Source organism: Squalius cephalus, assembly GCF_949319135.1.
Source record: "Squalius cephalus genome assembly, chromosome: 18".
In the NCBI taxonomy this organism is placed as follows: domain Eukaryota; kingdom Metazoa; phylum Chordata; class Actinopteri; order Cypriniformes; family Leuciscidae; genus Squalius; species Squalius cephalus.
In genome coordinates, this window is record NC_137139.1 from 12,766,856 (window position 1) to 12,789,402 (window position 22,547).

General features: G+C 37.7%; 1 protein-coding gene across 3 annotated transcripts in view; it reads left to right on the top strand.

Moving 5' to 3' along the window:
- samd10b (sterile alpha motif domain containing 10b) overlaps nucleotides 1–22,547 on the top strand; it is a 78,273-nt gene that overhangs the window by 22,599 nt on the left and 33,127 nt on the right. For all 3 annotated transcript variants that reach the window (XM_079849839.1, XM_079849840.1, XM_079849838.1), the window contains one exon: nucleotides 9,253–9,431. In XM_079849839.1, coding sequence (XP_079705965.1) covers nucleotides 9,253–9,431 — 179 coding nt within the window. The remainder of the gene's footprint in view (nucleotides 1–9,252; nucleotides 9,432–22,547) is intronic.

A 22,547-nucleotide genomic window follows, 5' to 3' on the forward strand; every position in this document is an offset into this window, starting at 1 on the left:
GTTTATTTACTCAATAATTTTAAGGCAACAGGTGTCCTCCCTTTTTTTAAGTTAAGCCAACTTATTACTTTTTACAGTTTTCTCCTGAGGAAAATCACTTAAAAACAGTAATTGTGACCACACCTTTATACTGAGATCTCATTGGTGGCTTTCCTTCCTCTTATTATTATGCGTATGATGTATTCAGTACAATCGGAGACAGCAAATTCACAAAAGAAAGGGTTAGGAGATTATACAATATTGCAGTATTATGACTGAATAGAAGGACTACTGGACCTTATAAGTGAATATTTAGTATTTGAATATTCTTATTATGCAGATGATGCTGAATATGCTAATGAAGTTGTATAAAAAAAGTTTCCCAACAAGGTCAAAGTTTCCCTCCAAACTCCGCAGATGTTCACTTGTTTTTGCATTCACAATGAAGTCCTCATCTCTTTTATGGATCTAATTTAAAACGTCACAGCTACAGGAGCTATAGGGGAACTTAGCTCTCTCTCTGCAAGGTTTGGTCTGTGTGTGACGTGACGAGGCAGTCAGTGGGCATGAATAATTCACACACATCCATGAATCAACATTCACACTTTTTGTTTGTTTCCCTTGTTTAATGATGTTTTCTGTCTGTTGATGGAGGGCGTCTCAGACTTGTTTTTTCAGCGGGAGATCTCCTGTTATTCCCCTGTCAATCTTCCTCCGTTCCAGGTCGAACTTCTGGCTGTCGGAGCAATTTGATCTCCCACAGATTGACTGTTTGCAGTGTGAAGAGACTCATTTTAGTAACGCAGGTTACTGAATATGCCAGAAACTGAATAACCCTCTAGTGAAGTGAAGTTGAATTTCTAATTCTAGCATTTTATTGAACAGAAAAGTTAGAAATACCAATTAAACTTCAAGTTGAAAGCTGCTTTGCCTTGGAGATTCACTGAAATGTCCAAGGTTTAACCATGTTGTGTCGACTTTCTGAATCACCATTTACATAAACTGAACTCACGTCGGACCTGAAGTTGGCTCTGCTTGCTTTTGTGGAGCAAAAGAATTTTCTTTTGGAGATCTTGAAGTGAAAAAAAATGAGAGATGGGACTATTCACCCTGCCTACTAAGTACTAAAGCTAGTTTGTATGGATGAGAAAGTTCACAACACATTCTTTGAGAACAACTTTATATTTTTTACGGTATTTTTCTCAACATGATTGAATTGCTCTCTAGAGCTGGGTCAAGATGGAATAATTTCATGCTTCATTTCTGGGGTTCAAGATTGTCCCTGCAGGGCTTCCCCTTGGTAAATACTAACCACGGATTGAACACACTATAGCTGGAAGACATGCTGATATGGAATAGACTTATATATTGAAAAGGTAATCTCAAGAATATGTTTTTAATTAGCTTGTGGCTATATGTATTTAACCTGTTCATGTTAACTGTAGTTAAAGTTTAAATTTGAGGACACTTTCTTTGTATGTAATTTTTATGTATTTTTATATTTTTCTGATGGTATCAGATAGCGATACCATGGTTCATTGACACAGTATACCATTCAAAAGTTTTCTTGAATTTATTGTTCTTTTTTTATTCAGCAAGGATTACTTTACTTTGATCAAAAGTGACAGTAATGTAATGTTACAAAAGATTTTTCTAAGAAGTTATATTCATCATAGAAATGATCAATTATCATGGTTTCCACAAACATATTAAGCATTATTGATAATAATCAGAAATGTTTGTGTTTCATCAGATAATCATATTAGAGTGATTTCTGAAGGATCATGTGACACTGAAGACTGGAGTAATGATGCTGAAAATTCAGCTTTGATCACAGGAATAAATTACATTTAAAAAAAACAGAAAACAGTTATTTTAGGTTGAAATAATATTTCACAATATTACTGTTTTTACTGTATTTTTGATCAAATAAATTATTTACTCAGCCTTATGAGTACACAAGACTTCTTTCACAAACATAAAAATAAAAACACTGAATTTGTTTCTCATGTTTTGGCATAATATAGACAAAGGGTGACAATTTGTATTTTATTATTTTATTTTATACTTGCATTTGGATATTTCAAAGTTTTAATGACATTACTATTATTCTAAAATATAAAATAGTAATAATAAAGTATTATTTTATGCAAAAAAAAAATAGCAATAATAAAGATTTATAAACCTTTACATAGTGCATATGCAAAAAAAAACAATTAATTTATAATTTGTTAAAGTGTTCTTTTTTCATGTTAAGTATTTATTTTAGTCTTCTGTCCAGTTCTTCAGGAAGAAAGTGCCATTTTTGAGGGGATGAAGGTAGTGCAAGTGCCTTAGATGCCAGCTTGGTTGACAGGTGAAGGAGTCTTGGAGCCTCTGGGAAAGTTCATTCAGCTCATAAGAGGACTTTCTTCTTTAGGAAAGAATAAGTTTTTCCAAAAGTGCTGTGGTAATTTACCTTGGGCTTTGGCTCTGTATGACCTTCCCACAAGCCACACTAAACCACAGGGTAATTGCTTGCTAATGACTGTTAAAAAAGAAAGGAAATGTCAAATGAAGTTTGGAAACTTTCATGATTAGTCTTCTTCCAAGGTGGCAGGAGAAGATCTAAGCCATTCCATCAATCATATCAGGCAGGAGAGTGGCTCTTTTTTCAGGGTCAAAGCATTTGCTATTGGATCCCAGCTCTCTCTCTCTCTCTCTCTCTCTCTCTCTCTCTCTCTCTCTCTCTCTCTCTCTCTCTCTCTCTCTCTCTCTCTCTCTCTCTCTCTCTCTCTCTCTCTCTCTCTCTCTCTCTCTCTCTCTCTCTCTCTCTCTTTGCATTTACTTACCGGTCCTTGCTCCTGTTTCCATCTCTCTCTCTTTCTTTGTCTTCTATTACATGTATCTAAGCGGTTTAGTGCATTGCATCAGCACTCAAAGAGCTTTGTACATCTCCCTCCCAGAATATTTAATGAAAATATTCAGACTTTTGTCCACATTTGACCTCTCCGTTCTGTCTCCTCCCCTCCCCTCTTCTGATGGTGGTGTCGAGAACGCCTTTTGTCTTCTTCACACTGAAGGACTTGAAGATCAGTTCTGGACAAGTTCACATTCTGAAGGGTCAGAAATAATCTTGCTTCCTAAAATTACACCAGACTGTCTCCACGGCATTATCTACATATAGTCTTAAAGACAAAGAGACACAGTGTCATTGTATCAAAGTCATCAGTTGTCCAGAGAATGCCTCATCTGACTTATTTCTTGCTAAAGATTTGCCAAAATCAACAATGTGATCTTGGTATTGCATGTATTTGCAAACCTATAGTTCAAACTGCATAGTCCAGGAAACACAGGTTATTATGTATGTAAGAAATAATGTAGAGCGAGGCGGTTGTTATAGCGAATACAACTCCGACAGGCTGATCGGGACCTGAATCATTGTCTTGAATCAGCCTGAAGGGGTTGTATTCGCTATAACAACCGCCTCGCTCTACATTATCCCGCTTATTACATGGCTACCCACCAAATAAATCAATAATTTGACACAAAACGATTGTATTGCTTCCGCTAAAGAAAATAGTCCGTTCCGTCTCTACGGTTAGAATCCTGCGTCCATAGCAACGCTCTGTTTTTCATGGCAACGGTGTGTTATACTTCGCAGCGGTCTGTTATGTAAGGATTAATGCCCGACGAGGTGTCCATTGTCAGGTATTACACTTCGAAGGGCATTAACCCGCTTATATCATGGTCACTTGCCAAATAACCCATTTTTAAAACATTAGTTTATATTTTAATTAGTTTTACAATTGAAATCTAAAGTTTTTACAAACAATAACTTGGTTTTAGAGATATTTATAGTCTGCTCAGCTCGTAGAACCCTTCAGTTTTGTTTAGATACAATACAATAAATTGTAAACGGATACTTTGACTGCCTGTTGCTATGGTTACTCACAGCTGATGTAGCCAGCGCATTTATTTATTAATTTCGAACGGTAAACAGTCAGTTTCACCAGAACTCCTTTACTAGGTTTCCTCTATCACTTTTTAATGGACACCCTGCAGCCAATCAGAATCGAGTATTCACCCAGACCATGGTATAACAAGAAATAACAGACCGTATTCTACATTAGAATTCAACCAAGCCATGTAATAAATATTCATAATATATTTATAAATCAAATGTGAATGGCTGAAAGTGTATTAGCGGTGGGAATTTTTTAGTGACTGCTTTAAGTTACATCGTTGCACCAGTAGGTGTCGACAAGGAACTGTCTTGTCGACTGTCATTGAATCAATCACTCAACCAAATAGTTCAAAAATACTGATTCAATTTGAGTCAATTGGGAATTCGGAATCACATATTAGCATAATACTCTTTCTTTCTCTGCCATAGAAAGATGTGGTAAAAATGGTAAGATTAGTATGCTAGTATGATTTTCTGAATTCATTGGTTTAGTTGCCCCCTATACACGCAGTGTCTGAATTCACTCACTCATTTTCATTCACTCTATTTCAGTGGAGTAATGTTGGGAATATTGAATGAGGTGATTTTAAATACAGCCAGCGTGTGTTCATGGGCGAGTCATTGAATTATTCTTTTAACCGATTCATTTAAAACAGTGATTCATTCCAGAACATAACCGCCTATGTAGATTGTTTCAGATCAGTCACAATCCGGGTAATTTTCGCCTACTCTTTTGGTGTACTGTTTTTCGCCTACAGTTTTTCGCAGCCAGTGTCTCCTTCTGGGATACCAAGTGGGAGTTTGTATTCTCTGATTGAAATGCTGACAGAGATTTGGACAGATGGGTAGATTGTGCAGGATATCCAGAGAAAATATAACTCTTAGCCGCAACCCCCTATGGATGACTGACAGATGCTGTACAGTCTTTAACCACACCCCTTTCTTTGACTGATGGGATGTGTTTCTTATCCATCTCAGTGTGTAGAGAGCTCAAATTTTTTGCCTCACACGGATTTGATTGGCAGTAATTCGTTTCCTGACTGCCCGAGAGAGAGAGAGAGAGCAATGAGAAAAGCAGACACAGGAAACGCATCACTGAACCCTGACTCCTGCTCCACGATCCCTCTTTCCCATCACCCCATGATTACACTATGAACTTGACCTGCCCTTTGGGGTGGTTTTGATAGGTGGAAACACTTTTGTTTTAGCTGTCAGCATCTTCTAAACCAGTTTTTCCCAGAGTTTCCATTTTCCCACAGTCGCTTTCATAGCCCTTCGGTTAACACAGAGGTACCGGCGACCGCAGCACTGTTTGAAACACAATGGGCTCGAGCTCTTCACGCAATGAGACTCTATGCAAAGAGCTTTGAGACCAGCTTAACCAGACAAACAAAACTTTTTCCAAGCTGTGTAGGGCTACCTCAGCCCTTTGTGAGTTTTTGTGAATGGCCATTAATGTATTATTTACAGTCTTTCCTCCCTTTTGATCTCTCGCTCCCTCTTTCTCTTCCTCACTGACTTGTTTTTTAATCTCTTACGTGCTGATATGCGCTGGTAGCATCTTTTACCCTTCATTAAATATTTTGTACTTACCAAGTGCTCTCGTAGCACTGATCACATTAGCTATGCTGGAAAAAAAAGAGCTTACATAAGAAAGCCAACTGGGAGAGGTAGGTACACAGAAAGAGAGAGAGAGATAGCCAGGGGTCAGAAAAAAAGAAAGAAAGACCAACGGCCTTTACAAGCACACCTGTAGTTTTTTATTTATTTTAATTTGCAGTTGTGTGTTTGGATAAAGCAGCTCAGGAGTGTGAATGGCAGAAAGGGAAAAGTGAGAGAATTAACTATATTCTGAATAGTATACTACTAAACTACTTGTACTATTTCTGCTGAATTAAGCTTTATTTAAACAGAAGGAAATGTCTATTAAAGGTGCTCTAAGCGATCCCGGGAGACGTAACTTCTTGTTGACGTTCGAATTGTTGTCAAACAAAACGGAGGCTAGCTAGACCCTCCCTCCTCCTCATCCCGTCTCCTCCCTCCTCCCCTCCCTTCCGGCATAAAGGAAAGTCAAAGTAGTCACTACAAACAAAGTTAAGTTTTACTGATACTTCATTCAATGTATAATGTCACCAAGTTAGATAAATGCTTTTATATATTGCAGAACAGAATGCAGAAAAAGAGAAACATTATCTTAAAATCGTTTCAACTTAAACGGTTACAACTATAGCTCCCATACAAGGACGCAATAATAGCATGATAAACGTTAGCTTCGCGTTTCCCAGTGAGCATAAACAACGGCGGCGGCGTAAACAAATTTAGTCAAAGTTGTCAATAGCCTATAAATGAACATTCAAATTCATAACAAACAGTGGGTGAAAACAATCATTCACATAAATTGTCGCCCTACTGTGAATTTGCTTGATCATTTACAATAGAGATTGATCGCTAGCTGCTAGAAACATGTTGTATTCACCAAAGTTAACGGTGACTGCATAGTTCTAGCTAATTACATCCTTGTGTTGGTTTGGCGAACATGAACGTCAGTTTAGAAAGAAAAATGGATTTACCTGTCCAGCAAAAACAGAGCAACTGAATGTCGGATTGGAAGCCGTTCTGCCGGCGGAGTTCTCGCCACCTTTCGAAGGTTTTTCCGATGTAAATTCGGTACTTCGCGCGTTCCTTATTCTTGTCCTTGTCCCTCTTCTTTGCAATTTGTTCATCAGAACGTCGTCTCTTTGGTCGTGTGTCGGTAATAATTCAAACTTCCCTCTTCATGCTTCTCTCTCTTCCACACCCCCTTCATGTGTACGCGCACTAACCCCCCAAACCCCACCCTCAAATACTTGCCAGTGATTGGCTGGAGCACTGTTTGTTGCTTCGTGGTGCGGGTGAGCCCAGTTTGTTTTTCTTGCTGTTTGTGGAGCCTGTGGTGTCTAGAGAGAACGCGTTTCTTTACAGTGTGTTCAGGGGGACAGGCAGCTAGCGGATAGTGAGAAGATGTTTGCTGTGTGTGACAAAAAATGTTTTGGCCTAAAAAACGCGTGACATCGCTTAGAGCACCTTTAAGCAAGCAACTTTGGTAACACTTTATTTTACAGTGTCTCTGTTACATACTGTATGTAACGTACCTAATAACAGTAAATGATGCATAATTACATACAATTAACCCTAACACTAACCCTCTAATCAAACATCTAATTAGGATTATGAGTCTAGCATAAAATATTTAAATAGTGTCATCTATTAAATTTATTTAAGTTTAATCAACTCAATTTAGTTGGATCTAAGAAAGAGGAGCGCCTTCTGCGCATGCAAGTACATGTTGTTAATTAATATTACTCAGTATAATTACACTGTAACAAGGACACCTTAACATAAAGTGTTACCGCTTCTTATTTTTTATTACCAATAAAGTCGGCATGAAATGAAAATTCATCCTAATGGTTTTGTAAATGCATGTTGAAGATCTTATTGTGAATGATTCATCCACTCATGTTTAATGGAACAAAAGATCTGTCACTACTTCTGTTTCTTTGCGACTAAGTTATGTTGCATTGCCATGTTATTTTTGATGACAAGTAAGCACATTTTTCACCTGAGATTCTTTATCCTAATGCACTTAGATGTTTTACATAATATTAGACTTCTGAATAATGGTATAACAGTCACTTAGAAATTGCAAGTAAATTTTTCGCAAATAATTTCAAAGAAAATGCATGTAACACAATGAATTAAACTTGAAATTTTGAAATAGAGAGTGAAGTTTGAATATTGTAAAACATACTACAATAATTTTTGTTTTTACATTGGTTTTATATTTGCCTAAATGAGCAGAATACATGACCTTCTATTTCCAGTGTGATTATTTGATCTTTTTTAAAAGAAACTTAAAATCCATTTATTCACTGCAAAATAACCAATGTTATTTCCAAGATGACAACTTATTTGATAAGGTTTTGTGACAACAATGAAGCATGCAACTGTTTGAAATGTTTTCTTTTGCATACTGCATAGTACATACTGCTTCATAAGACACTTTTTTTTTTTTTTTTTTTTTTAAGTTAATAGTATTACACAGTGGGTGGCTTCTGATACTTTGTATGCATGGAAGAGCCTGTATATGATAATTATGTTGTGGCATCACAAACAGACACTGACATACTGATGTGCTTCATTTGCATTTTTACACACACACACACACACACACACACACACACACACACACACACACACACACACACACACACACACACACACACACACACAGAGACACTGACATACTGATGTGCTTCATTTGCATTTATACACACACACACACACACACACACACACACACACACACACTGCTCAGCGGGTCCATGACCTGAAACACCTTACCCGTCTCCTGTATCTGGTGGGGTTAAAGATTGTCCCTCAATGGCCACTTAGAGGAAGAATTAATGTCTATTCTTCTATTTTTCTGGACTTCGAGCACATGTTTGCTGATTAGGCATGTTGGGTTGCCAGGCACTGAATCATACATGTGCCATATGCTTAGAAAACTAGACTAATTTACTAGTTAAACGGGTCTGTGTGTGTTTGTCTGCGTACACTGTAAAGTGCAGTATTTGTTGAGTCTTGTTTGTTATTCTGAATCTCTATATTGATCACTTTCAGTAAGTGCTGGAAAACTGTGTGAATATTAATGATAAAATGATAATGATAATGATAAATGTTTGACTGGCAATTAACTGTCATATAAATAATAATTATTTGCCTGCATTATTCACGTCTCTTTGAAACATTATTACAATTTTAAATAAATGTTTCTATGTGAGTATATTTTAAAATGTAATTTATTCCTGTGATGCAAAGCTGAATTATTTCACATTTCTGATTATTATCAATGTTGAAAACAGCTGTGCTGCTTATTTCTGCATATTTTTGTGTAAACCGTAATAACCCCCCCTCCCCCCCCCCCCAGGATTCTTTGATTCTTTTTGTAATTACTTCGTCACTTTTGATCAATTTTATGTTTTGCTGAATAAAAGTATTTTAAAAAAACTTTCAAATGGTAGTGTATAGTATAGTTAGTATTAGTATTTTAGTGATGCAAAAGTAATATATTTCCCCCATTCTGGTTTAACACTACATTTTAAATGTGGCTAAAACCTTAATTTTTGATTTCACATAAAGGACTTTGAGTTTGTTTGTGAGGTTGAAAGTACACAATGACCTGTGATTGACATAATAATGAATTCATGGAGCTTCCTGTAACGATGACAGTGATCCGTGTATGAGATGGCGGGATGTGCTCAACATCTCTCTTCGTCTGTCCTCCACAGCTGCGTCCAGCTTCAGCTTCTGTCGGGCTGCGCTGGACCACACAGTCTCCGCAGAGGAGCTGAACTATCAGCTGCCACGCAGGGCCGGGGGCAACCTTACCTGGCATGAAGGACGCGGGCAGAGGGTGACGAGGAGGACGGTCAAACTGCTACAGCAGCCCGGCACAGAAGGAATACAGGTACACAACCACACTCCCCACAGGAGAGAAAGTCACTAATGACATCTCATTACCATCTTAAAGGGGTCATGACATGGATTTTCTTTTATTATTTTAATATGTTCCTTGAGGTATACTTATAATATTAGTAAAGCTTTTGCACAAAAAAAAGAAAACAAATATATATGCGGAAAACCGATTATTTTCAACTCTCATTCTGACCCTCTGTCTGAAATGATCAGTTTTTAAGGAGCGGCTCCTTTAAGGCTTGTCAGTAAACGTCACTGTTATGATTGGCTAACGTCACTGCATTGAAAACAGTATCAACGCCCACTCGTTATTCGACGCAAGTAAGTGTTTTGAACATTATCTGTATAAAACCGTCATTTTCAGACATAGCTTTATGAAATCATTTACTTAAGGTTTGTGATGTGACTGCTGTCAGATCCAATACCGCTGACTGCTTCAACTATCTACAAAAGTTTCTTTGCGAACTCTCCATTACACTGAGCCTAGTTTACAAAACAATCTGCAGTCAAATGCTCCGAACAATCATAAAATCCTCCGACACGATCCATTACGCCATTAAAATAAACCACTTGTTTCAGACACTGGGATCCTTCTGAAGTCTGTACAGAGACACAAACAGTCAAAGCGAAGTATGTCAGAAATCTGTGCACATCTGTATACTGTATCCAGTGTAGACAGCGTCAGTCATTATAATGGGCTCTAATTTGCTTTTGTCACGACATGATGTTCACATCCAGTGAAAGCAAATATCAGCCGTTAAGTGACTAAATACAAGTGGGCGGAGCCTATGGTGCGATAATGTAAAACTATTCATCGATGTCTTGCTCTGGAGGCGGTCATATGCAAATATATTTGCCAGTGTGACATCACAAATCCTGCAATGTCAAAACGAGCCGCTTGATTAAATAAATGCTTTGTTTATAATGAAGAGGACATTTTAAGCTATGAAACTTAAAGGATGTTTTAATGGTACAAAGACCTGTTATATGTCAAAAGATCAGGGCCAGTTTAATTTCTCATCTCATGACCCCTTTAACTGTTTCCTTTGGAGTTTCAGAAGAGATCTCACCAATGTGCTCAGATTTGCCTCAATTTCAATGAACATGTTTTTAACTTCTTTATACCGTTAAAGGAGAACTCCAGTCAATTTTTACATTGAGCTCATTTTTTTGTACATTTGGAGTGCTGTTAATACAGAGAACAACGACAAAAATCGGTGTTGCCTACACCGTGTTATCCTCTTTTTAAAATTTGCACCCTGTTGACTTCAATGGGGCAATATTTAAACCTGCTTTTAGCCTCTTAACATCCTTGATGTGTCATTACAAGTGCACAGGTCATGTGAGTGATTCCTTTAGAGTGAACGCGGGTGAATCTGACTGCAGTAGATGTGAAAGATATGAATAAAAATTATATTTATTTAGCCAGCGCTCATACCTGTATTTACTTCCTGTTTTCGGTCGAAGTCCACATCTACTGCAGTCAGATTGACCCGCGTAAGCTCGGACGTTATCGGTTCTGCTGTCGGTACTGGAGAAATTAAGAAAGTACACGTGCTATTTATTATTGCTATTAAGAAATTATTATCTTGCAAATTTAATCTCGCCAGCCACTTCTATATATAATAATATTGAACCATATGTCTGTGATGCATTTTTGCTAAAGAGAGAGAGAGAGAGCGAGAGAGAGAGAGAGAGCGCGAGCGATCTTTCACACGGTGACATGGCGCGCACAACACAACAGCCCTGCTTATTGAGTGACGAGTACAGAACTAAACATTCAAACGGTTACACTTTAGATCTTTGATATTAAACTAATTTTATTTTAGATTTAGATTTTGGCTTCCAATGATTATAAAAAGGAAGATATTTGAGATATAACCGTTAAAAACTAAAGCCGCATTCTGTCAAGCCGAAACACACCACAACGAGACAAGCTACGTATATTTTGGGCTTCGTGTGCGCATCTAAACGATCAAATATACACAAAAATATGTCAAAATGGCCGTCTTGGAGATTCACGTAAACAGTTTATTCACTTAAATACAGTTTATGTCTTAAATGGGCGTAAATAGCTGGGAGAAAATATGATGCGTAATAATGATTAGATCTGCATTTGGTCTTAAAGAGGCAGCAGTCTAATAAACCTGCTGACGATTGCAGGTCAGTCAGTCGCAAAATCAGTCGCAGCTCTTGAATGAATAATTTTGGCTTTAATCTATCTATGATAAACTATGCAGTGTTATTTTACATCTGACTTTATTAGATGTCTTTTTAGCCCATATTACTCCGGAACAGTAACGTCAGTAGACATTACTGAAATTAAAGCACTGGGTATATAATTTGTATATTTGTTTTATTGTATACTTTTTTTTGTTTGACCATGTGTTTGTACTTTGTTTTTGGTGTCCTATGTCTTCTGAATATAAAGCACAAAAGCCTGCACCCTTCTGCATAACATAGCCTACATGTTTTATTTGTTTTGTTAAAGCATTGCTTTTTCTTTTGCTGAAGATATTTATTTTACATTTCAAAATATAAAGCAATATTAATTCTATTCTAAATTATTTTTCCCCCTTTTTTTTAATATAACAAAAAGAACCGATAAGAATACCGTTAAAGTACCGGATCGATAAGGAGTATCGGTAAGAGTAGTAATACCGTTAAAACCTTAACGATACCCATCCCTAACTCCGAAGGAATCACTCACATGACCTGGGCACTTGTAATGACACATCAAGGATGTTAAGAGGCTAAAAGCAGGTTTAAATATTGCCCCATTGAAGTCAACAGGGTGCAGATTTTAAAAAGAGGATAACACGGTGTAGGCAACACCGATTTTTGTCGTTGTTCTCTGTATTGACAGCACTCCAAATGTACAAAAAAATGAGCTCAATGTTAAAATTGACCGGAGTTCTCCTTTAATGGTTGCCAATGCCAACAGTTGTATTTCTTTCTAACTTTTACAAGGACAAAGCTCTGAAGGTCATGCAGACGTTTGCTTGTTTACAGCATTGGCTTCATGATATTTGCAGTGTGTAAACTTCTCCTCTGATCTATTTGTCAGTGCTAGCCCTTCTTACCCACTGCACACCTAAACCATCATAACAGGCTCATACTCCACCTGTCATGATGAGGAAAATGCACCTCTGATGTCTGGATATTATAGCATCTCATTATAAGAACCATTAGCCAAGAATCAGGCTAAGCTTGATCTGAAGTGTCTCATAATACGCATGTTTTTCTATTACCAGTGACAAATGAGAGGCGTACTTGAAATTAATTAGTCCCTCTTTGTATGCATCAACCTTGAGGCCCATAATTATTTCATAAAAAAAATATTTTCACCTATGATTTTAACTACCAGATTTGATAAGCACGTTTCTTTACGCTCTGTCTGTTATGTTGCGAATAATTGATTTGAATTGCGTGAATTGGGAAAATATCCTTCTGTAATGTGTCACCTTAAAACAAAGGCTTAGTGGCTGACAGTAGCGTGTGGTTATTATATGATAAACATCTTTTTTTCCCGGTTGACACTGACAGTGAACTGTGAGGAGATGTGTGTGTAAATGAAGCTGCTGTGGTGTTGAGAATCACTTTAAATAGAACAGATTTTATGCATCTGTCCTGGTCTCAGGATTGGCTCAGATGAGCTCAGTATTGCATGAGGGCTGCTGGATGTGTGTGTGCGTGCGTGCGTGTGTGTGTGCACTTGTGTGTATGTGAATTGGAGAAGGTCACTGGCATGTATTCAAACACACAGGCTTATAGCTAACTGTTGAAATTCAAGGTTATGGCAACTAGAATAAAGAGCAAAATTTATCTTAAACTCTGTTTCTGCAGAAGGTTTTATCACACCCCAATTTTGCTTAAAGAGGACCTATTATGTTTTTTTACGTTTTCAACTTTCTTTAGTGTGTAATGTTGCTGTTTGAGCCTGAAAAAGTCACTCCAAATGGAGTTATTCTCTATATCAGTTAGCACTGTTTCTTAACTCCCATTTCTAAAACAGGCAACGCAGTTGACCAATCACAACACACACTGATCTAGCCGACCAATCAGAGCACATTGCATGTTTCAGAAGGAGGGACTACATAGATACCGAAACTAAACAGTGTTATTGACAGACTGGGCCCAAAGGCTGGAATACACTACACAATTTTTAAAATCTGAACATATTGTTATTGTATTTGTAATGCATTTTATTGCAATACTGGTGGATAGAGGACAGCTTCAGTTTTTAGTAGAGAAGAGCAGAGAAATCTAGACATGTGTCGTACTGTACATGACATTGATATTAAAATGTGCAGCCTTCGCAGTGTCCACAATTTGGCTCTATTTATTAATTTTATAGTTAAATTTTTTCGTTGTATACCATCCATATTGAAATGAAATGGAAGCATGCAGGAGATTTGTGCGCAAACGGTAGCACAGGTAGGTCAGAAAACACATGAGGAGAAGCGTTAGTGGTTGCATACCACAGACATTCACATTCAGACGGGATTAGATTTCTCAGAGGACTGTTGAGTTTGACGAAAAACAGGAAATTTGCCCTGGAATTGATTTCTTTGCATTTTAAGTGAAAATAGGAGAAAATATTTCACATTGGTTATTACACAGTTCTTTGCCTGACCCTGATTGGCCAATCACAACATTTAGCGATCTGATATTTTCTAATATTCTTGGTCATTCATGGCAATGCTGCATATCAGACCATCCAGATGAAATAGGGCTTATTCACCGTCTTTCCTACATTTAGATAGGTGGGCAAACACATCTCAGTGCATGATTTGTTTTAGTTTGGCAGTGCCGCCGATAGCTTAGCTTAGCATAATGAATGGAATCCTTTGTTGCCAGCTAGCATGTCATGAGTAAAAGTGATAAAAAAAACAAACAAAAAAACGAATTACTTCTTGGGGCCTGCGTATTCACAATGAGTACGTATAGCAATGCAGATTAAGACTAGGCGATTTCCTAGGCAGATATTGACTTGGGACTATATTGGGCACAGGCGAAGCACTGCTACTTGGGCGCAGAGATATCATACAACACCTGAAATCCCCCAACTTCCATCAACATACCAGCGTGAATAGCAGCCGGCTATTTTTCCTACAGTAGACATAGTGAATGGCGATGAACATGGCGGATTTTGTGAGGGACGAGGAGGGTGACTTCTCAGACAGTCAAGAGCCAGAACCATACCTCTATGAACCAGAGTTTTCAGAAGAGGAGCTGCGTGCTTTGGAAATAGAACGACAGGAGGAGGAGGTTGCGATCGCTCAACAGCCTAAGGACGTTAGGATGAGAGCCAACACGAACTGGTGGTGAGTGTGATATCTCTGCGCCCAAGTAGCAGTGCTTCGCCTGTGCTTCACCCCAATATAGTCCCAAGTCAATATCTGCAAAGGATTCCATTCATTATGCTAAGCTAAGCTAGCGGTGGCGCTTCCAAACTAAAACAACGCCTGCACTGAGACAAAAATGCGTTTGCCCACCTATCTAAATGTAGGAAAGACGGTGAATAAGCCCTATTTCAAAAAACGGTGGAGTGTTCCTTTAATATCTCTCACATCACACCACAGATTCTTGGTTTATATGCAATACATCTTGAGTCTCCGTTATCAGTTGTATCAGCTCAAATCAATATGTCCACATATTTATTTATTTTGTCAGTAGCAGTGTAATAAGTGGGAAGATTAGTAAGGGATAATGTGCATTCAGTTGGTGTAAGATGGCAGCAGCTACGTCTGAATGTAGCATAGCGCTGTTCGGTGACACAAAGAGCGAAAATTAAACAACAGCCACTAATTATCGTGCTTTACCAGTGGAGACAACAGAAAAATCATCACCTGTACAACCGAAGACAAAAAAACGAGCATAAAGACCAGTAGTTTTGTTGGCCAGGTAAGGGAATTAATTATTGTGTAGACTGCTCTCTAAAACTCAGAGACGATCATGCTGATCCACGTCAATATATGGCAGTACAGGAATAGGCAAACTCGGTCCTGGAGGGACACTGTCTTGCAGAGTTCAGCTCCAAACCTAATCAAACAAACCTAATCAATGTCCTCAGGATTACTAGAAGGCTACAGACAGGTGAGTTTCATTAGGGTTGGAGCTGAACTCTGCAGGACAGTGTCCCTCCAGGACCGACTTTCCCATCCCTGGTCTAACACCATTGATACTTAAAAAATACACAAAGAACATTGATGCTAACGCTAGCTAAAGAACTACGTGTTAACACTGAAAAGACATATAGTGTAAACTATATCAGATTGAAACATAATGAGGAATTTGAGTCATAAAATGTTACCCATACATCCCATAGGTAATTGCACTTGCACTTAAAGACAGTTTGTACTCAGTTTGAGCTCTTTGTCAAAAAATTTCTTTCATGATGTTCTAAGTTAGAAAAAGTAATTATTCTTTTAACATCCATAAATAACAATTAATATGCTACTATTATATCATATCACCTACAGCCATCTGAGACACACAACCTGGTATTATGAAGAATGTTGTGTAATCATGTAGCAGAAGTCAAGCTGTCCTGCTCTCTAATTGGCTGTCTCACAAGCCCATTCTCCAATGACATTATGACACCGTGATTGAAAATACTTGGTGGTCATTAATCCCATCATTACCAAATCATATTCTTAGATTAAACTTCCATTACACATGATTGCTCTTGGCATTGGTTGTGGGTATAGAGTCCAGATAGAAAATGATTTCCTTTGGAAGAGGTTATGTTGTGGCTTTTTCTGACACGGCTTATCTCATGGGGCCAGTCCTGGCATGAAAATGACTTCTGCTGATGGGATTTGTGTTAAAGATAACATTCATTTACTGTATTTGGCTGAAGACTGGTGAGGGAATGATTAGGGATAAACCTTTGCTATTTCAAGGTGAGCAGTGTCAGTTTGCTGTTGGCAAGATTGTCAAGGATAGAAATAATTAGGACGACCAAGACCATGACTAATGAACTATGTACGAGAATGGTTTCACAAGCAGTTTATTTAATTACCTACTACAAGATGCTCTTGTTTTGTCGTTTTGAAGCTAATTAAGAAACACATTCTTCAGAAGATATTTAAAACTTTGAGGGGTGATTTTGGTTTTCTAATAAAGCTGGTAAAAATGATCTGGGGCCTCATTTATAAAACTTTGCGTATGATTTGCGTCATAAGTGGCGTACGGATGAAACATAGGACGTGCGTACGCACAGAAATATTCGGATTTATAAAACCGTGCGCACGCACATCCTACGCAGTTTTCCCTTAATAAATCACAATCAATTCTAAATGTAGCGCAGCTTTTGCGGCTTCATGTCACGCCCATAGTTGCCCATAAATAGTCCGTGAAACGCCCACAAGTTAATATTCATCGATTGCGAAATCATGGCAAACACAGAGAGGAAAACCAAGAAACGTAACTTCACTCACGTCATTACGCATTGTGATGGCATCATGGCATTTTATTACCATCCATTTGATTGCATCTGACAAGCTACAGATGTGTTATGATGATGAATTGCATAACATGCCAATATTATTGCAGAACATATTTCACTTTTCTTTTAGCAAATATGTGTTAATTTGCATTTCTGTTGTAATCTTCGTTTGATTTTGTTTGTTTTACACTGCAGATCGATCAAACGGGTGTTCGTGTAGGCTGTTAATTGTAAGACTTGCTTTGTGAAGTCTTCATGTTATTTATGAGAGGCAGTATTGCCGTTTATTTTACACAACGGTCTACAGTTTCACACACTTTCACGTGTTTCTTCCAACTGCCGACGGTGTCGCCATTTCTCATTTCACCCGTTTTTGTGCGTACGCCTGGGTCAGAGTGTGCGTGAAAGACCGCACATTTTCCCGTCAAGTTAGCTTTTTATAAATACCAATTATTGCGTAGAGAGCGGCGTACGCCTTCTTTTGTGCGTACGCAACGTTTATAAATGAGGCCCCTGGTCTGAAGAAGAGAGGATTTGGTAAAAGATTAACAAATAAAAAATTGTGCAAAATCTTGTAATATTCACATAGTACCTGCAGTCCAACTTGAGTGCGCTGATTTCTCTCGACCATCGTAGAAAATACTATTTCAGTCTTTCTACTTCAAAATTTCAAGTTTAATTTAATGTGTTACTTGCCATATCATTGTAATGATATGCATTGTAAGTAAATCTATACCCCAGTTTTGTTATTCAGTGTACTCAGACAATGCAGATAAATGATGCCTTTAGTGAGGGCAGTTAAATCCTTATGGGGTTTTCACACATCACCAGGTGGCTGTAAATGTGATTTTAGTGGGCGCTCCTACTGCTGGATGAACATTTTTATTGGCACCACTGGCCACAGCTTTTGAATGTATTTCAAACTATATCACAAATTGAATATATTAACACTAAAATAAGATATTTTTAGTAATCCCTTTTCTTGCAGCTTACAATGAAAATTCTAGACTGCACAGCTCTTGAATATCGTTGCATGAATCAAACTCACGTAGAATGCTAATCATTTCTGTTGCACTTTTCCACGCATCACTTTTTAAACCTTTTTTAGATATTTTTTATTAATATTAAATATTCCAAACTTTGTCATTGCTTTACCCCAAATACACTTTAATAAACCTATAATAATGATTTATAGTTTCAATATTCCTGGACGGATTTCATGGGAAATTGCGTCATTCGCCCGTATATTATACATAAAGGCCAAAAGTTACATTGTGTAGCTTTAATATTTCCCTGAACGGGGGCTGAAACAAATAATAGAACAGTGGTAACATTATCTTCCCTATCTTCAACATCTCACAAGAATGTTTTCCCTAATAATGCCTCAGCAGTGGATGCTACCCAGCAAGCAATTTTGCGTTTAAAAGACGTCTAATAGCCGTCCAAACACAGCCCAGACGTCTAGGCTAATACAAGGCAAAATCTGGGCTGTTAGTGAAAATTTAATAGATGTCTAAACCAGAGCCCAAGAATAGACTCGTCATCAATTATAGAACAAAGAAATGAAATGAGTGAAGAATTGAAACCAAACACTTTGTAATCACTGTTTACTTTGCTTACATGATGGAATATCGTACATATCGCAAGTTATTTTTGACATGTAACCAAATTCAAGGTTATTTTGTCTAGAAGCGTGTGTTACTCATAGCCGGACTATATTGGGTCTATGGTTAACATTGACGGTGAAATGACGGCTTTTGCTTGCTGAGCCCCTTTAGGGACACGGCGATGAAAAAAAAAGGAAAATGGAGGGCAAAATGTCAATGCTTTTGCGTTCCCCTCAGAAACTTTGCATTCGCTTGCAAAACCTTTGCGTTCCCTTGCAAAAACTTTCGCGTTCACCCAAGGAACTTTGTGTTCGCTTGCAAAGAACCCGAAGTTTTGCAAGCTCTGGTTGCTATCGGTCATGTTGCCAGAAATTGCCACCTTTCATTGATAGTGAATAGCTTCTGGCTGCTTTTGCTGTGTGAATGTGTGATTCTGAAGTACAGTTGAATTTCTGTTGGTGTAAAGTCTTATACGCACATGACATTAGAGATGAAAAGGACGAGAGAGTGAGAAAGACAGACTAAATATGGGATTAATGGGAAGAGGAAAAGAAGTAAACTGTCTGATTCCTTCACGGGAACAATGCCAGAGCGCATACAAATGTTGTTTAGCATGCAGTGAGTTTAGTCCATTAAAGCAGAGCTGTGATGAGGATACCTGAGGCTGACAGCCAGAGGAGATTGGCCTCCAGATTTGTTTAGTTTCCTCATTACTGTGAAGGTTACCGACCCCATCAGCGGCACAAAACAATTTCGAAAAGCACACAGATTACCAAAAGTCAGCAAACTTAGCCAGTCTGCCATAAGTAAGCTGAATAGCTCAATTTTTTCACATCAGCAAGCAGTTGTTAGTTAATCTCGGATGAATTAATGAATGCCGATAAAAATGAGAAAGATGATTCCGAATTGTGAGTTTGTTTTCTCACCCTGCATATGTGAACAGATGTTGTGGTGACACTTTGAAACCTCATAATGAATGCAAAGCCACATCTGAAGTCTCATATCAGTCAGTTGTCACCAGGCTGAGATGGATCGTTAGTTCTTATGCATGTAAGCTGTTCTGGCGCAAAGGATTGTGGGATTGGAGGATGTCTGTAGAGAAAAAGCGAGATGGAGAGACAAGCAGGAGTGAAGGTTTACCTATTTGTAAGAAAGATTATGTTTGCGTTGAAGGACGACATAACCAGATAGAGGGATGAACGGAAGAGCAACACAGATTTAAAGGATGTAAAATAGAAAGATTATGAATAGAGAGCTAATTAACTCAGAAATTAACCACTGAACATGATACTGTACATGTTCCAGATAAAAAAAAACTTGCCCTGTAGAAGAAGATTTATACTAACGACCTTAATTATCTTTTCTAACCATAAAAACAGTAGTTTACATTAAATACTTGAAATTAATCATAACAAATAAATCAATTTTCAGTCTGGAAAATGATGGCTGTAAAAAAATATATGTAAATGATGCAGTTATACAGTCTCTGGCGGGCACATACATACTGATCTGAACTGAAATTAACTAAATTTACTTATGTTACTGTAAATCTAATGGATCTACTATTCAACCTAACTGTTTTGAATTGAACTGATGAATTCAATTCAGTGAAACAAATTGAACTGACTTGACCTAATTAGGAATAAACTGATTTGAAGTTTAACTTAATTGAACAAATTATTAAACTGACCTGAATAGAAATGGAGTGAAATGAACGGAACTAAATTATTCTAAACCCAGCTCAATAGAAATGAACTGAACTACAGTCAAATAAATTATACTCAACTGACATAAAATGAACTAAAATGACTTATGATTGAATCTGACATGCACTATTGTATACTAAATAGAAATAAATTGAACTGAAGTGAAGCAAACTGAAATAAAATAAATTATAATGAACTAAAATAAACTATTTAACTGATTTGACCTGAATAGAAATGAACTGAGCTAAATTATATCAGGTCAGCTGAACTGAAATGAACTGAACTAAATTGAAATGAGCTGGAGACAGGCAGGAAAACATTAGGCAGAAAGCAGTGGATTCACTTGGAAACACGAGCAGAATCTCATGTTTAAGTAAAAAAACAAGCAGCACAACAAGGTCAGTGTGACATCACCTATTTACATGCTAACAGACTCACTGTGTGCTTCAGACTGAGCCGGCTAACTCATTGTGATCTCTGGTTGTATCTGAGGTTGTAAGAGCAAAACGATCTCTAAGACAGGAGGAGCCGGTGGAATATTAAAGAGATGTCACCCGTCAATGCCTTTAAGTGTTATCCCTGATTCAGCTCCAGTGGGTAAAATCAGACATTCACTGCCAGGACATCAAGAACATATGCCAACGGGAGAATAAAGGGACCAGGAGCGAGACCGAGAGAAATACAGGACAGTAAAGGAAGAAGAGAGAGAGAGAGATTTAGAATAAATGAAAGAGACTTAGAGGACAGTTGAAAAAAGTTGGCAAAAAAGTAAAAGTAACGATTTTGGAGGTCGGAAAGGGGATGAAGAAACATACAAAGGAATTCTGAGGCCAACTGAGACATTTTGAGGAGAAATTGAAATGAGACTCTGATGATGTTTCTTCAATAATCTATACATATTAATCACACTTATTAAGAATTTATAGTAGAGGTTCAGAACATGAGCCCTAGAGGAAATATGAAGTAAAAAGGCATGAAATAATAAGCCAGCAGAACTGGATACACTCAGTAGAGCGCTCATGTATTGACTAGACTTGATAAACTCCCACGGGAACCTGATACAATCCTTTACTTGAAAGAAATAGTTCACCCTTATATCATTCTAAACCTGTCAAGCTTAAAAAATGACAACAAATGACCATGAATTTAGACCATACACTATAAAGTTCTGGTATTATGGGATTGTATTTTCGTTTTACTATTTAAAGTCCCCCTGTAGTCAATAATTTTATCCCTTAAAACTCATCTTTGATCAGCAAAATGACATATTTAAATGTTGTGTTCCTGTGAATTTTTTTTCTCATGCCTTAAAATAGTTTGAACTCCACACCCTTGCTTCATTTAGTATACGCGGATCCATGAATAATTAATATGGTTAGCCTTTGTCTTGACTACGTTATCAAACAGCTAATGATGTGTTGCTAACGTCACACAAACCATGTTCTCGTTCTCCATCTCAGAGTCAGACAGATGCAAAACAGATCTAAAACATCTAAAACCAGCATCCTTATAGAAACACTTTGAACAACTCAGAACGTCAGTGGAGAAACGCACATAGGTCATCATAACATCGTAATATACATCATATACATAATTCACCCGCTATATTGCTAAATGTAGCTGATTTTTCATATCAACAGAAAAATATACAGGGATAACCTGTCTTCTCTTGAGACTCCCCTGCTTCAGAGTGGTCATAGTTAATGATATGCCTAAGCCCGCCCCCCTCAAGACGTGATTGGTTACAAGGTAGTTTGTGACGTCAGAAACACCAGCGATTTCAAAGTTTTTGAGACTGTCTTTGATTTGCTGCAGTTTTAAAGGGTAACTCTCGCCAAATTGCAACCTAGGCTATTTTTGTTAATCTACCCGAGTCAAACATTTGTGTAAAAGCATAATTAGAATGGAAACGCCACTTTTAAGTTTGACCGTATTTTCGTTTTTGGTCAAAATGCCTTTTGAATGGGAATGAATGGGGCACGACTATGATAGCATCAAAAATGGCTATTTTTAAAACACTAAGAAGGCTCGACACAACATGAAACTGTGCTCGAAGTGTCACCAGGGGCTCTACACATGAACTCCAGCATTGAGAACTTTGTTTGTGTACACAGAGTTTACTAAAAAGAAAGTTTTTTTACGACTCACTTTATCAGTTAGTGTTTCCGTCCGCCGGCATTTTGTCAGTCAAAAATAGTCGATCTCTGAGTGCAACGTAACAGGAAGGAGAGTAAAGATGGAAAGCTCCTAAAGCTTATAGTTCCATATAAATTCACGGATAATCTGTTGTTTTGTCGTTAGTGAAAATCAATATTGACCTTGTATTTGAAAAAAGGATCCTC